The sequence below is a fragment of the Cibotium barometz genome, chromosome 49, assembly GCF_041138505.1.
Source record: "Cibotium barometz isolate CiBa-2024 chromosome 49, ASM4113850v1, whole genome shotgun sequence".
NCBI classification, from domain to species: Eukaryota; Viridiplantae; Streptophyta; class Polypodiopsida; order Cyatheales; family Cibotiaceae; genus Cibotium; species Cibotium barometz.
Window position 1 is genome coordinate 38,654,515 of NC_141094.1, and position 16,689 is coordinate 38,671,203.

The 16,689-nt window shown below is 37.2% G+C and overlaps 2 protein-coding genes across 2 annotated transcripts; both read left to right on the forward strand.

Annotated features, from left to right (window-relative positions):
* The first annotated feature begins 231 nt into the window (after positions 1–231).
* On the forward strand, positions 232–1,087 carry LOC147610556 (uncharacterized). Its single transcript, XM_086786648.1, has 2 exons — positions 232–592; positions 829–1,087. The coding sequence occupies exons 1-2, from the start codon at positions 380–382 to the stop codon at positions 985–987; spliced, it is 372 nt and encodes a 123-aa protein (XP_086642774.1). The 5' UTR covers positions 232–379; the 3' UTR covers positions 988–1,087.
* Positions 1,088–11,038: 9,951 nt separating this feature from the next.
* On the forward strand, positions 11,039–11,889 carry LOC147610557 (uncharacterized). Its single transcript, XM_086786649.1, has 2 exons — positions 11,039–11,410; positions 11,636–11,889. Exons 1-2 carry the CDS (start codon positions 11,198–11,200, stop codon positions 11,792–11,794), a joined length of 372 nt encoding a protein of 123 aa, XP_086642775.1. The 5' UTR covers positions 11,039–11,197; the 3' UTR covers positions 11,795–11,889.
* Positions 11,890–16,689: the final 4,800 nt, after the last annotated feature.

Genomic DNA, 16,689 nt, shown 5'->3' on the forward strand with positions numbered 1-16,689 from the left:
TAAAAATAAATAAATAAATTCAATGTGCTTGTATAGAATTACAATTTTAAATTTTATCTTAAAAAAATTCAATGTGGATTACAATTTTTTCTTCAGAGTGAAAAGGATTTGATGTGAAAAGTGATATGCAAGTGGAAGAGGAAAAGTAAAGGGGAGGTGACAAAAAGTAGGGAGCGCGTGGGGACCGTGTTGATGGAAATTGAGGGGTTAGAACGAAGTGGTACGCGTCTCACCACGACAGTCTAGAGGCCTATAAAGGAGAGCTGGCTTCCTGACACTAATGATCCACAAGCCTCTCCTCGTGCAGAGTTAGATCTACGTTTTCTAGCTATAGCAAACCATACACTTCAGCTGTTTCTGCTGATTATTATCAGATCGCATGGCGGAGAGTCGTGACCGTGGGCTCTTCCAGCACCACGACAAGAAGAAGCCAGAAGATGACCAGGAGGTGGTTGTGGAGAGCACGGAGGTGTATGCCACCTCAACTACCGTGGACGGCAAGCCCTACGACGCCAAGGTGGAGATCAAGAAGCACGCCACCAAGGAGCACCTCGCAGAGGCCGGTGCCCTCCTCGGGGGGGCCGTGGCTATGGTAAATATCATTAATTATCAGTAATAATATCGTCAGTATCACTAATGATCTCGCCTTTAAGCTTGCCTGCCTCAATCTGCTGTGGATTTGCTGTGAGGTGCAGTAATCTGCTGTAATTTGCAGTATCACTAATGATCTAGCGTTTAAGCTTGCCTGCCGCAATCTGCTGTGGATTTGCAGTACCATATGCTTGATCAGAGCTTCTGTCTGTGTGTGTTTTTTTCTGCTGTTGATAGTTTGAGAAGCACCAGGCCAAGAAGGACCCCGAGCATGCCCACAAGCACCACATTGGCGAAGCCATCGCTGGAGCCGTAGCCGTTGGATCTGGTGCTTTTGCTGTGCACGAGCATCACGACAAGAAAGACGCCGAGAAGGAGGCTAAACACCATCACTAGATCTTTTGTTTTTGTATATGAAGCTAAGATGGGTTTCGAGGATGTATCATGTGCGCCTTAATTAATTATGCTCTCTAATATACATAGAAGCCTTTCTTTTCTCGGATCTGATAACATATATTGGCCCAAATTTCCTTTTGAAAAACATTAAAGCTAATTGGATTATTGTTATGGCTTGGGCTACAAAAAGAAAATTAGATGAAGTAAAGCTAATTCGATTATTGTTATGGCTTGGCCTAAAAAAAGAAAATTAATTAGATGAACTGTTGGTTTATCTCACATGGCTCCCCTTTTGGTTCAGACCCTATTCCTACTAGCCCACGAAAAGCTAAGGCTATTTAAAGCTAAGGCCCGTTTTTTTTTTCTATGGAAGAAAACACACTTTTGCTTTCACCCCTTTGTGAAGTGAGGGGAGGGGTGGGTCACAATCGAACCTGTGTTCAATGGAAGAAATATCGTCGCCTTATCTACTCGGCTATTTCCCACACCATTAAAAACTCCTAAGAATTTGTCAGGAACAATCGGTGAATGTATAGAAATAAACAATGAGCTGCTACACATATTGTGTGTACAGGTGCTACACAGAATGGCCTCCTTTTTGGTGTTGTCTCATCCAAATGTGTGGAAATAGGACATGTATAACAAGACAACGTTCAAACCACATGAGCTAACACTTGGAAGTTTGAGCAACCAAACTAATAATAAAGTACTAGGAGTTTCTTGAGTGTAAAAGAATAGTTAAATACTTCACAAGAAACTTTTGGTTATTAGTAGGTAATTTCCTAGAAACAAATAAACACAATGTGTGGTCTAAATTGTATACTATGTGAAAAGCATCACAACCATTTGTTATCTTATCTAAGCTTTGAGTTGTGTGAGAAGTATAATACCAAAAGTGTTATTTATTATGAAATGCACTCCACTAGAAATAATTAAATAAGACCTTTGATTTATTGAAAATCTTTTTGGAATCACATAACCTTAGGTTCATATTGTTTAGACCATCTTGGCATTGTAAGCTTAGATCTTCTTTGCATTGACCACCCTCATTCTTGGTTTCTTTGAAGGTAACATATTACATAAATTCTCGCATTGACTTCATACTCAAACATTTGAGAACTTAAATATATATAATGATTTTAACCTTGTATTGAAGATAACTTTGAAACTTAACTCCTTTGTACTATTCACACACTTCCTCCTTTGTACTATTCACACACTTCCTCCTCTACTTACACTGAATATAAGAAAATATAAAGAATGATTTTAAGCTTATATCGCAAACAAGCTTGGAATTAACTTACAAAGAACAACCCTACATGGAATTAGTAGAGAGATTATTATTTGTGAAGAAAATAGTTAGATAAGGTGGTTCACAAATCATATCATTCTTCATCTTCTTTTTTCAAGATTGTAAAAGTATATGTGCAATGAAGGGAATCTAGGGTTGCACTCATTAGCATGGAGTACACACAAATGCTGCTCATCATAGAGAGTAGCCACCTAAACATGGGAAGGCTACCATGAATCAGCCATAGTGTAGCCACCAAGGGTGCCCATAGTGGGCCAACTCAATAGAAGCAGCCGATGATGTACCAGTTGCATTGACACTTGCACTGTCACTCTAATGACATCTTCAAGATATAGTAGACGCCCACTGACAACCTAGCTATGCCATGCCGAGGGCATCTCTAGAGATAGTAGATGCCACCTACTCCACTGCAGGCCTATATGAGCACATGACCGAGCCTGTGTGCATGTTTGCTCCTGTCCTTGCTGGTCTCTAGCAGCTTCTATCTCTCAGATGTTCCTGCACACCTCTTCTCCCACTTTGTAGCATATTCTATAGTCACTTGTATTCCACTGAACTACGCCTCGTCTCTCTCATTACACTGTGACCACTGTTGAGTGTGCATGGTATAGTGATGGCTTGTATCAGTGTTCCCATAGTAGTACAAGTGTCTCGTTTCTCTTTGAATTCTCGTCTCCTCTGCATTGTGTTTCACTCTGTCTATCTTATGTATCTCTTGTGAGAAGTGAGGATTCCGGACATACTGTTCAGAGAGAGAGGCAATCACTTAGTGTGCTGGGTAACCAACCCTGTTGCATGTACATTAAAATTTGGCATGCTCAGTAGGACTCTCGAAACTTGGAGTTCTCATTAGCTTAACTGTATTTTGTGTTCTCTCTGTATGCTTACCTCACCTCATTTTCTGTGTCATCTTTGTATGCCCAATACACGCTCGCTATGGTAGTTTTGTCAACCCATCTAAGATTTCTCTCTCCATACACAGCCATAGTAGGAAGAAAGTCAACTACATACCACCTACTAGGGATTCTCTTGCACGTTAGAGAGAGAGAGAGAGAGAGAGAGAGAGAGAGTCACATCTGCGATGTAGGAAAACCTATGACTTGGGGTTTCGTCAAAGCTCCCTTTTCTCCCTCTGGCCCTTTGCTGGTTTACAACACTGAGAAGCGGGGGGCCCTTTGCTAGTCTTAATGGCCGCACATCTTGAGGGACCTCCCTTGGTTCAACCTGCGACACTGAAGCCAAGTGCATGGATGAAATTGACTCCCCCTACTAATATGGTTTCTGCTTGCTTTCTATCACTCTCCCTACTAATATGGTTCAAGAGTGGCAATGAACTTACCAGTCCATAGCACTAATAGGTCTGTGCTATGGTCCACGACCTCCAGTACAGGTATTCAAGACCTTGCTAAGAAATAATTGGTCCTCTGGAGGCCTTATAGTACTTGCTGAATAACTACTGCTTCTTCGTGTTTAGAGAGGAAGGGATGGCTCTGAATGCCCTAGGGGGGCTGGCCAATGGGTCCTTAGGAATTCTCCCCTATCGATGTTCCTGTGGTCTCCTGATTTTTTCATTGTAGGCCCTAAACCAACATTTTGTCCCATTCGGGTAGAGCTTCCTAACCTACCGATGCATCTACACCCCTTAATTAAACTTCTCCTAGAACCAGTCATCAGTAGATTGTTGGGGGTTAGAGCTAATGTAGAACTAAATCCCCGATGGCACCCACAAGCTTTGGTAGAAATAGATCCGAGTAAAAGAAACTTCCTAACTCTATCGTCTCATTAACTTAGGCATAGGTGTCACTTTAGATCAACCCCTGGTCTTCAAGAATGTTCCCAATACATGTTTCCACTGTGGTTCGAAGGACCATTTCATTAAAAATTGTCCAGTTAAATTCCTACCACTGCCACAAGTGGAACCCAAAGAAGACAACCAAGGCTTTCAGTCCATTGGGAGGAGAGGAAGAGGGCAGGGATGCCCTCAGCTCCTTAGAAACCAACCAAGAAGGAGGAACTTTAACAGGTTCTCCCCTCTGCTGGTAGATATTTCAGACCCCACACAAATTATCAAGTTTTCCTCAAGTGAGGTGGAGGACGAAGAAGTCCCCAATACTCAAATCTAGGATAGTGATCTAGAAAAAGAGGTTGAAGAAATGGACTTCCAAGATGCTCTCGGATTAACCTAGACCCTGGGCCCTCCAAGCTGAAGAAGAATATCTATTAGTGGGGGAAATGAAAAAACCAACATCTCTGTCTATGGTTAACCAAAATATTAGAAATGCTGGGCAAAACAAAGTTAACTCGCTTGCCCTAAAGAGAAGGCAGTCTCAAGTTGGAGGCATGACTTCCCTGCTTCCCACAGAAAAAAGAACAAAAGACTTGGGTATCTGTAAATATTGGATGCCATTTTATAAACATTAGAAAACTGATTCCCAAAATTGATGGGTTGCAGTACATTTGGAACTGAAGTCTATTCTTATCTTCATCTATGCAACGGGTCTGGCTATATCCAAACCACAACTGTGGGAATCTTTGATGTATTTTGTGGAGCCGATTATCCTCATAGTAGGGGACTTCAATATGGTTGAATCCTCGCAGGACATTATTAAACTTGGGGCAAACTATTAGAGGGGAAGAATGGGTTAGATGGATGGACTTGAAAGGCATCCATGCCTTGCATGATATGGCATGTGACCATGAATTTACCTGGGGAAATGGGAGACATGGTAACCAGCTAAGGAAAGCCAGGTTGGATAGGTGTTATTCTTCAGATATTAGCAACATAAAAACCAAAGTGAAAGTCCAGTTAAATATAGCACGATTCCACCTTTTTGAATTTTCTTAACGAATTTTTCTAACGAGATCAATTCTAAACTATCCTTCACCTGAATAAACCAGATGATAGAAGGAAAATATCATTGATAATTTTGATCATCTGAGTAATTTCAATGCTTTTTTCCTAATCAAGATCAGGCACAGCCGTTGATTCACTCAATTGAGAATTTATCAGGGAATTAACTAACTACTCGAATCCTAACGTAATCCTAAGATTTTTCAGTTTGATTATTAGAACTCCACTGATTCCAGCCTACCCCATCCAGCCCATGGGTTAGCCACCACCCTACCACTGGAATCGGTAGAACCAAACAAGTACTCACCCACCCATAATTGAAATGCCTTTCTTAACTTTAGCTTTAGAAAATAGGTACGCACACACTCCTCTTTAAAACTTTAATATAAAAATAATCCATTGACAAAACATATATGATCACAGATTTCATAATTCAAAATTTTCATTCAATCCCTTGTTTCACAAAAACAGTAACACGAAAACTCCAGTTCCTTGAAATTTGTTCCCGTGAAGGTCATGGAAGGAAATGGTTCCATTGGGACAGTGTATGTCAGCTTGATTTTTCTCCTTTGAAGGGTCCTGGCTGAGTCCTATGAAGAGCCTTGCGAACATCAGGGTCAAGCTCGTCGTCTTCAGAGAGAGGGTCTGGCTGACGGCCACGGTTTCCTCGTCTTATGATTCTGCCAAAAATTTATATATTATTAAATTTTTATTTTGATATCATCCACGAGATCCTAGACTTAAGAGGTTCGGAAAACAATTTCTTAAACAAGACAATGATTTTATTGGAGATCTATGACATATGTCCGATAACAGATTTTTCTTTATTAGATCGTGTGCGTAAACAATCACTTATTCAACAGGGAATTTTTCTCCAGAAACATTTCTTTATTTATATAAAAGTTGCAATATGTACATAGAGCAGCTCGGCTCCAGAATTCAAAATCTCCGGGAGTCGCATAAGACGACAGTACTAGGTCCTAGCCATGCCCTGATACAAACGTTCACTTACTGACAAGGGAGCTATTATTTTCTCCTTAGGAATAAAATAACTAAGGAATCTGTAGACTTGGCAGTCTGAAATTCTAAGGCGTCGAATGATATAGAATGACGCCACGCACCATTTTCAGCTTTAACAGAATCATAGCCAATGAGAGGTTCTGCCACAGCATTGCACGACGGTCACAAGAGGCGTGGACATATTGCTCTGCAAACCACTTATGCTGTAGTCTCTGCATTGGGTTAGGAAAATATAAATCCTCGAAATGGCGTGCGAGTCTTGCTCGGCTTGTTCAAGTTGAAGCAGAAGAAATGAGATGCTCGAAGGCGAACGCAGTCATATCTTGAGACTAGGTGAGGTCGGGAATACCAGATAAATAGGGAACTTCCATCTATAAAAACAATTTCTTTGATTAAAAATTCTTCATTAAAGAAGCTTATGGAATGAAAATACATTATGAAAATGCTTTTTTTGAGTTTTTATATCAATTTTTGATAAGAATTTATTTATCTTTATTAGCTTTTATCAAGGCTCTGATACCAATTGTGAGATCTCTCTTTCCCCTCCGCGCACCGGACTCCCGTTAGCTGACAGCGGAAGCAGCCCCCTCATGCGCGGGGCAGGGTTTCTCACTCAGGGCCTCGCCCACGAATATCCGGGTACGAGACTAGGCTGGTGGTCACTCCAAAAACCGAAACCGGGAAAATTTTTCATGCCCGGAAAGCAGGGACGATTCCACCTTTTTGAATTTTCTTAACGAATTTTTCTAATGAGATCAATTCTAAACTATCCTTCACCTGAATAAACTAGATAGAAGGAAACTATCACTGATAATTTTGATCATCTGAGTAATTTCAACGCTTTTTTTCTAATCAAGATCAGGCACAGCCGTTGATTCACTCAATTGAGAATTTATCAGGGAATTAACTAACTACTCGAATCCTAACGTAATCCTAAGATTTTTCAGTTTGATTATTAAAACTCCACTGATTCCAGCCTAACCCCATCCGGCCCATGGGTTAGCCACCACCCTACCACTGGAATCGGTAGAACCAAACAAGTACTCACCCACCCCATAACTGAAATGTCTTTCTTAACTTTAGCTTTAGAAAACAGGTACGCACACACTCCTCTTTAAAACTTTAATATAAAAATAATCCATTGACAAAACAGATATGATCATAGATTTCATAATTCAAAATTTCCATTCAATCCCTTGTTTCACAAAAACAGTACCACTCTGGACTCTCCGTTGGGACCAGTTGGTCAGCCAACGAGATCCAGTAATAATACAGATTACAATAATCACTTCGTCAACATACATATATATATCTTCCTCAATATACGAATGGGTGTCCTAAGCACCGCGAGCCCGTGCATCACTTGGTCAGAACCCTCAAGGATCCTCCTTAGGTGTCTTGGTACTTCACTCAGGGATCGCTTCGTCGGCCCTCGCCTATCGTACCGGAAGCACACCATTTTTCACCATACCCAGGCTGGTCAAGACCTGGGCAGGTTTTTACCGCGTGAGCTGTCCCTCTAACACTCCTCGCCAGCTGTTGCAACCGAACTTCCCTTAGATAAACATATATGCCAAATGCTCCCTCTAGCATTCTGGCATAAGACAGTCCTTTAAGAAAACATGGTTTCTATGCAAGTTTTCAGTTTTGATTTTGTTTCAAAACCATGAATAATCTTAAATCCGTATCTCAATACTTCTAGATCCAGGTCTGCATTCCAAACAGAATTCCTCGAATTCTGTTAACTTGATCCTCAGATCAAAATCAAAAGTCTTAACTTAGTTTCAGATTCGGTGGGTGTTTTGAGTGCATTTTTTAAGAACTGAGCACATCGTCATTGACGAAGGAATTAGGTCTTGGTCAATAGTTTGAATCAGAGTTTGGGTCTGGAAAGGTTCTTCCTAAACTATCTTTCTCGAAAGGTACTATTTCAATTTCTCTTTTTCTAAATTTCGTTCGACGAATATTTGCTTACAGATTTCTAAAACATGAATTTCTTATGAGGAATAAAATAATCATTTATCTCGATCTCCGACTTCGATAGTTTAATTGAATTTTCTCATTACCATCTTAGTGAATATGAAATGGTAGCATTTCTTCTCACACAGATTATCTACTTATTCATTTTTCTAATTTTTACGAAAATTAAACTGAGGATTAAGGAGATCCCTTATTTAATTATAAAGATTCTATATGCATCTAATTATGCATAAAATCCAATTCTGATAAAAGTCACACTTTTATCATCATAAAAATCCTTTATGTTGAAAATCACTCTTTTATCATGAAAGACTTTCTTTTATGCATATGTTTATGCATATAAATCATCTATGATGAAAATCACTCTTTTAATATAAAAGAATTTCTTTTATGCGCATATGTTTATGCATAAAATCATTAATGATGAAAATCACACTTTTAATATAAAAAAATATCTTTTATGCATAAAAATCATTTGTAGATGAAAATCACACTTTTAATATAAAAAATATCTTTTATGCATATGTTTATGCATAAAAATTATTTATGATAAAAATCACACTTTTAATATTAAAAAAATATCTTTTATGCATATGTTTATGCATAAAAATCATTTATGATAAAAATCATACTTTTAATATAAAAAAATATCTTTTATGCATATGTTTATGCATAAAAATCATTTATGATAAAAATCACACTTTTAATATAAAAAAAATCTTTTATGCATATGTTTATGCATAAAAATCATTTGTGATGAAAATCACACTTTTAATAAAAAACAATATCTTTTATACATATGTTTATGCATAAAAATCATTTATGATAAAAATCACACTTTTAATATATAAAAAATATCTTTTATACATATGTTTATGCATAAAAATCATTTGTGATAAAAATCACACTTTTAATATAAAAAGAATATCTTTTATGCATATGTTTATGCATAAAAATTATTTATAATGAAAATCACACTTTTAATATAAAAAAAATCTTTTATGCATATGTTTATGCATAAAAATCATTTGTGATGAAAATCACACTTTTAATAAAAAAAAATATTTTTTATGTATATGTTTATGCATAAAAATAATTTATGATAAAAGTAATACTTTTATAATAAAAATATTCTTTTATGCATAGAAATCAATAATGATAAAAGTAGCACTTTTATAAGAAAAAAAAATCTTTTATGCATACTTTTATGCATAGAAATCAATAATGATAAAAGTAACACTTTAATAATAAAAAAATATTCTTTTATGCATACATTTATGCTAAAAAATCAATATGATGAAAGTAACTCTTTTGTTAAAAAAAATATACTTTTATGCATTATTTTATGTATTAAAATCTATAATGAAGAAAGTAACACTTTCATAATAAAAAAATCATCAAATAAGTATCTTTCATAGAATTTAATTCTATTGAAAATCATTCTTTTTTAAAAATTAATCAATATGCATCTTTTTATGCATGAATGAAAATGACACTTTTAGAATACTCTAATAATGGGGATTTCTCTTTTTGATTAATAAAAGATAAAATTTATTTCATAAATTTTTAAATTTTTTTTGCCATAACCTCCTTTGTATGGCTGACCATTTTTCAATTTTAACTCTCTAAAATTAATTAGAAGTTCACCAAGAGTATTTAAATCATTCTAATGTAAACATTTTCTACTTATTTAAGAGAAACGTTATGAAAAACTTGATTTTATCCATTAATCATTCATCTAGGATAAAGAATGGTTGGATTTAGGGGAATGCTTTTTTTCAATGAGGCATAACATCATTTTCAATTTAGAGAAGATAAAAATCATAAAAAACCATAAAATGAATAGAAAAGAGAAAAATCTCCAACTTACGAAGGAATTTGAGAGCTTTCCTTTGGCTTGATGGCTTGAGGGTTCTACTCTTGTTTGGAAACAAGAATGGCCACCAATCTTTTAGAAGAGGGAAGGTCAAAAACTAATTAATTATGAATAAAATTCACAGTTTTTGGCACTTGGGAGAGGTAGGATAACAGTGCAAAACACTATTGAGTTTCAACAAAGGGGAAGGCTTCTATTTATAAGAAAAAGTGATTCTAGAATTTTTCAGATCAGTTTGGTCAATTTTTGACCATTTTTGGTCAGTTTAGTTCACTTTTTGGATCTAGTTGAAATAGGAGAGAGGAGAGATAAAAATATCTCATTATTTGGGAGTTTAAAACTCATTCAAGCACGTGAAATAGGCGTCTCTTTCATGAGAGAAATTCCTCCATACTCAGGTGTCAAAAATGTATTATTTTACCTAAATATCTCTCTTTTTTAACTATTAACTTTATCCTTAATCAACTCTTTATCTTATGTGAGTATTTACTTATTTTTGAGGGATTTTAATTTTATTCTTCTATTTATCTCCTTCCTACATTTGGATGAATCTTATTGGTCTATAGAAACCTTAATTTAAAATTTTAAAAAAATATTGACCCTCAGGATAATGCCTCTTGAACAGATTATACTTAATTTCTAATGCACTTTCTGAAAATCTTTTTGAACTTCTGTTTCAGGGGAACTTATTTTAATAAGATGAGGTATTTTTCTATCCAAAAATATTTAAAATCTGAATATTCTCTCTCTAGAATATTTTCTCTCTCCAAGCCAAAACTTGTAGAAACAAGATCTTTTATATTTTTGAAGAGGGATTTGATTACAGAGGAAGATGCTCGATATCTTAAGAGGCTAGAGAGAAATCTTACAAATCTTATCTTTGAAAAAATCAATGTACTTGTTTAAAGCGAAAAGGATTGATGTAATGCTCGGTGGGGGTCACTCATAGTGTAGCAAGTGGAAGAGAAAAAGTAAGGGCGCGTGGAGCCCGTGTTGAGTGGGTAGAACTGAGTGGTAACACCGACGCGGACAGTCTACAGGCCTATAAAGCAGAGCTGGCTTCCTCACAGTAATGATCCACAAGTTTCTCTTCGTGCAGAGTTAGATCTACATTTTCTAGCTGTAACAAACCATATACTTCAGCTGTTTCTGCTGATTATTATCAGATCGCATGGCGGAGAGTCGTGACCGTGGGCTCTTCCAGCACCACGACAAGAAGAAGCCAGAAGATGACCAGGAGGTGGTTGTGGAGAGCACGGAGGTGTATGCCACCTCAACTGCCGTGGATGGAAAGCCCTACGACGCCAAAGTGGAGATCAAGAAGCACGCTACCAAGGAGCACCTCGCAGAGGCCGGTGCCCTTCTTGGAGGAGCTGTAGCTATGGTAAATATCATTAATTATCAGTAATGATATCGTCAGTATCACTAATGATCTCGCCTTTAAGCTTGCCTGCCGCAATCTGCTGTAATTTGCAGTAATCTTCTGTAATATGCAGTATCGATAATGATCTAGCCTTTAAGCTTGCCTGCCGCAATCTGCTGTGGATTTGCAGTACCATATGCTTGATCAGAGCTTCTCTCTCTGTGTGTTTTTTGTTGTTGTTGATAGTTTGAGAAGCACCAGGCCAAGAAGGACCCCGAGCATGCCCACAAGCACCACATCGGCGAAGCCATCGCTGGAGCCGTAGCCGTTGGATCTGGTGCTTTTGCTGTGCACGAGCATCACGACAAGAAAGACGCCGAGAAGGAGGCTAAACACCATCACTAGATCGTTTGTTTTTGTATATGAAGATAAGATGGGTTTGGAGGATGTGCGCCTTAATTAATTACGCTCTCTAATATACATATAAGCCTTTCTTTTCTCGTGACAGATCTGATTTTGAAAAAGTAAGTAAAGCTAATTAGTGTAATGGCTTGGCCTTAAAAAAAAAGAAAATTACATGAAGAGTTAGCTCATCTCACCCGATTGACGTGTCCTCCCCCCTCCCTAAGGTCGGTTCTTTTCTCTCTCTCTCTTTGGTCTCTTGGGATAGTTTCCTACGATGTTAAAAAGTTCTCCTCTCTCTCTCTCTCTTGATGTTTTCACCCAAACTTCTAATAGACAAGTACTAGGAGATTCTTAAGTGTTAAAGAATAGTTAAATACCTCACAAGAAACTGTTGGCTATTTCTCAAATAGGGAAAAAAAGCTACCTACTACTTGTAATTTCCTAGAAACAAACAAACATAATGTGGTGTCTAAATTGAAGACCATCATAACCATTTGCTAAAGGGGCATTGAACCTTTCAAGTTGTCTTATCTAAGCTTTGAGTTGTGTGAGAAGTACAATACGAAAAGTGAGATTCCTTATGAAATGCACTCCACTAGAAATAATCAAACAAGACCTTTGATTTATTGAAAATCTCGGTGCAATCACATAACCTTAGATTCTCAGTGTTTAACTGTTAGTAGACAAGAGTTCCTTTTTACAGAGATTAAAGTTGAAGTTGTTCCATCACTGACTTCTATGCTTTTTATGCGAGTTCTGGGATCTATAGAAGACCATCTTCACATTGTAAGCTTCAATATTCTTCACATCGGTGTTCACCCTCATTTTTGGTTACTTTGATTGAGGTAGCATATAACATAAATTCTCACATTGACTTCCTACTCAAACATTTGAGAACTGAAATATATACAATGATTTTACACTTGTGTTGAAGGCAAGCTTGAAACTTAGCTCCTTTGTGCTGTTCACACACTTCCTCCTCTACTTACACTGAAGATAAAAATATATATGCAATGATTTTAAAGTTGTATTGGAGACAAGATTGGAATTAAATTTAAAAGAAAAACTCTACATGGAAATTAGTGGAGAGATTAACATTCGTGAAGAAAATAGTGAGATAAGGTGGTTCACAAATAATATCGTTCTTTTTTTTTTGAGTTTGTAAAAGTGTATGCTTCAGGGTTAACTTTTTTAATTGGTATCTCCTATCCCAAGCACATGATTCTTGACTTGTTTGAGCTCTAATTCTAGCACACCACACCAATTAAAGTACTTCATTTGTTATCTTCATGTCTTATTTTCCTCTCATTACACTGATGATGAAGTTATTATTTGCTCTTGGGTGCAACTACCACGTCCGATTTTGACTCTTTGAGTATTGTGACTTCTTGTCTTTCCCACAAGTTGTGAAGTTGGCAAGGATTCACACTCTCTCTGCCTGCAAGCTACCAAATGAATCTATCACCCCTCCTTCACTCTTATTCTTCATGCCTATCTCTACCTTATTTGACGTAATGATGTTCCCCACTCAACCCTTCACCTCTCAAAGCTACTATGTAAAAAAAGGTGTATGCTACATGAACACTCGAATAGAGGTTGCATACATATGGTTAATTGTATTCTATGTCTACTCTCCCCATTCCCCTCTTGCTCCCCTCACTAAAACAACCCTAACTTCCTTGCCACCATTGATGCCACTTACTCTACTACATCTTGTAAGAATCATTTAAATGGCCTTAGAGGACATTGTGTGGACTTTAGATGATGTATACAAGAGCTGGATATGGCCCGTGCTTCCTTCTCTATCTAATGTCTTCTTCTATAGCTTCTTGAACTTCTTCCTATCGATGTAGACATGTCCACAATTGTTGTTACATAGTTTATGTGTTATGAAATTTTTTGATCACCCACCTTGTTGGAGCCCATACTTAGCTATTTACACCAAAAGTTCCCCATAAGGGCACACTCACATGCTACTCTAGCTTTTCTCACTTACATCGTACATGGGCTTTGCTACCATCTCTTTATAACCACACCCTTGGTGATCATCTCATAGTAAACTAAAACTTCTCTGTTATGCCCAAATTACCAAGATGTACACATACATAATCTAATAAACCATGCAAGGTAGGCATCACCAAACCTTGTCCAAAAAGCTGCGAACTACCTCCCATATACATTACAAGAAGATATACACATACATAATCTAATAAACTACGTCCAAACAAATGTTGCAAACTACCTCCCATAAACATTACAAGATATATAAATACATAATCTAATAAACTATGTCCAAACAAATGTTGCAAACTACCTCCCTTATACATTACAAGAACTTTATAAGCATAAAAAAGCAAATCCACACATCTTAACCCTACCCTAGGCAACGAGGGGTAAAGCTCCTCATTGATATTATGGACAAGTATGATAGGTCTTAAGCCTATAGCCATTGACTACATGCTTGAGTGGTGTACCATCGAGATGGTCAAGAGGGTACATGACACCATTATGGTAAGCATGTATAATTTTGTAAGTACCTAGCCATTTGATCATGAGTTTTGCGTCATATCGATTATCTAATTTGTTATCATATCTGAGCACTAGGGAACCTTCCTCAAACTTTTTCCTTTTTACCCTGTGGGAATGCTTCCCTCCTCTTCTCCTGACTGGAGTGAAAATTTTTCCAAGCATCATCTCTGATTTCATCCATGGTTTCTAGAGTTGAGAAAATCTTTGTTGTGTAATCCTTCAGAATCACCCAGACCCCACTTCATTTGAAATCCTGAGAGATTTAATTTCCAGCTCCACTAGCAACATAGCTTCAAAACCATAAGTTAGTTGAAAAGAAGTAAATCACAATGAATGCTTAAAGGTTGTTCTATAAGCCCATAAGGGAAAAGGAAACCACTGATCCCAGTCTCTCTTTTTCTCTTGACTTAGCTAAAAAATAATCCCACATATAATACCATTAATCTTTTTCCAGAAGAAGGTCTTGGCAATGGTCCAACACAAAGCCTAGCCCCCACTTCTCAAAAGGGCCAAAGGCAATGATAGGATGCACTGGACCACTTTGTAAGGTATGTTTGCCAAAACATTGACGAGTGTGATAAGACTTACACCAAAGCATGATGTCCTTATGCATACCTAGCCACAATAGTACACTACAAGTAATATCTTCCTTTGAGTGGCTTCTTGAACATAGTGACCTCCAGAGAGACTATCATAACATGCTTCCATGACCTTCTTACCCTGTCTATACATAACATCATCTAGCATAGTGTAAGACTTCACTTTTTTTTAAAAAAGATTTCTTTTGTGATTTATCCAAACTAGATGGTAACTTTCGTGTATGAGCAATGCTTTTCATTTGAAAGGGAGAAGAGCTAAGCACCATCATATAATATGAGCATCCTCTTTAAAACTTGATGTAGCTAACAAGTCAGCTTCCATCTCCTTCCTTGGTATAAAACAAACAACCCAATGAGGACCTTATGCTAGCTCCTCAATTACATTGTCATATAAAATCTTGAGAGTTTCTCTTTTTACCTGTAATTGTCTTACCACCAACATGGCATCACCTTTGATTACCAAGGACTGAACACCAAGATCCACATGTTTTTGAAGCCCAATTAATAAGGCCATATACTCGGCCTCATTGTTGGTGTGGATGTTTCATATAATCTTAGCCTCCTTTGCAAACAATCACTTTGAACTTTTAATCCTTAAGTACTATCCTAACACTACCCTCACCTTTGCTTTTTTGTAGAAGCTCCATAAAAAACAAAGCGTGTGCACCTTTTGGGTGTTCTTCTTGTCTGTTGTTCAAAGATAGAGGAGAGTTCTTACTCCTAGAATTTAAGTGCACTTCTTCATACATCTCTTTGTGTGAGTAAGAAGATCAACTAGTGTGGCTCTAGTAGATCCTTGTATGAGGAAAGAGAAGTCATACATGTGAAGTTTTGCTAGCCATTTAAACAAACGACCACATTGTGGTTGTATTTTCTAGGCAAGAAAAGGCATAAACTATGGTGAAATCAAGAAAATAAAATGTTTAGGTAGTAAGTATAGAAAATATAATAGATAAACCCATTTTTTATATGTCTAAGTAGTGAAGTTCATGATTCATGAACCATCAGTTGTCTACTAAGTAAAGAAGATCGATTGTATAGTAGCCCCAATTACATGAGTGCCCACACTAACACCACTGACATAAAAATAATCTAACTAGTTTGGACTTAAAATTGGAGCTTGGGAAACAAGTTTCTTTGTTTCTTAAAAAGAACTTGATGTTCCTCTCCCCATACAAAAGGTTTTCCTTGGTGAGTAAGTGATGAGAAGATGGACTACCTATGCCAACTCATACAAGAATTGACCGAGATAACTGATTTTTTGCAACATGCATTTTAGTTATTTTGTAGTGGAGAGGGTGGTTCTAGAGCTAGAACAACTTTGACTTTATGAGGATCCATTGCTATACTCTCATGAGACACTACATGTCCCAATAGGGTGACCTTCTTCTCTCCAATGTGATATGCATTAAGATTCAAAGAGCCCAGAGCATCATCTAACCTCTTTAAAGCACGTGGTAAAGCTCTCTTTATGAGTCAAGATTAAACTATAAACACAAAAGTCATGAAGGAACACTATGATTAATTTACTCCAATATGGCCCAAAATTTTTATTCATGCTCTTTGAAAAGTGGCAGTAGCATTGGTAAGCCCAAAAGGAATTACCATGTAAGCAAAGGTGCCCCATGGTGTCATGAAAGTGGCTTTTTTTTGTTCCTCCTTAGCAATGCGAATCTAAAAATATCCATTAAACCCAAAAGGCATTTCCATGTAAGCAAAGGTTCCCCATGGTGTCATAAAAGTGGCTTTTTTCTGGACATTCTCAGC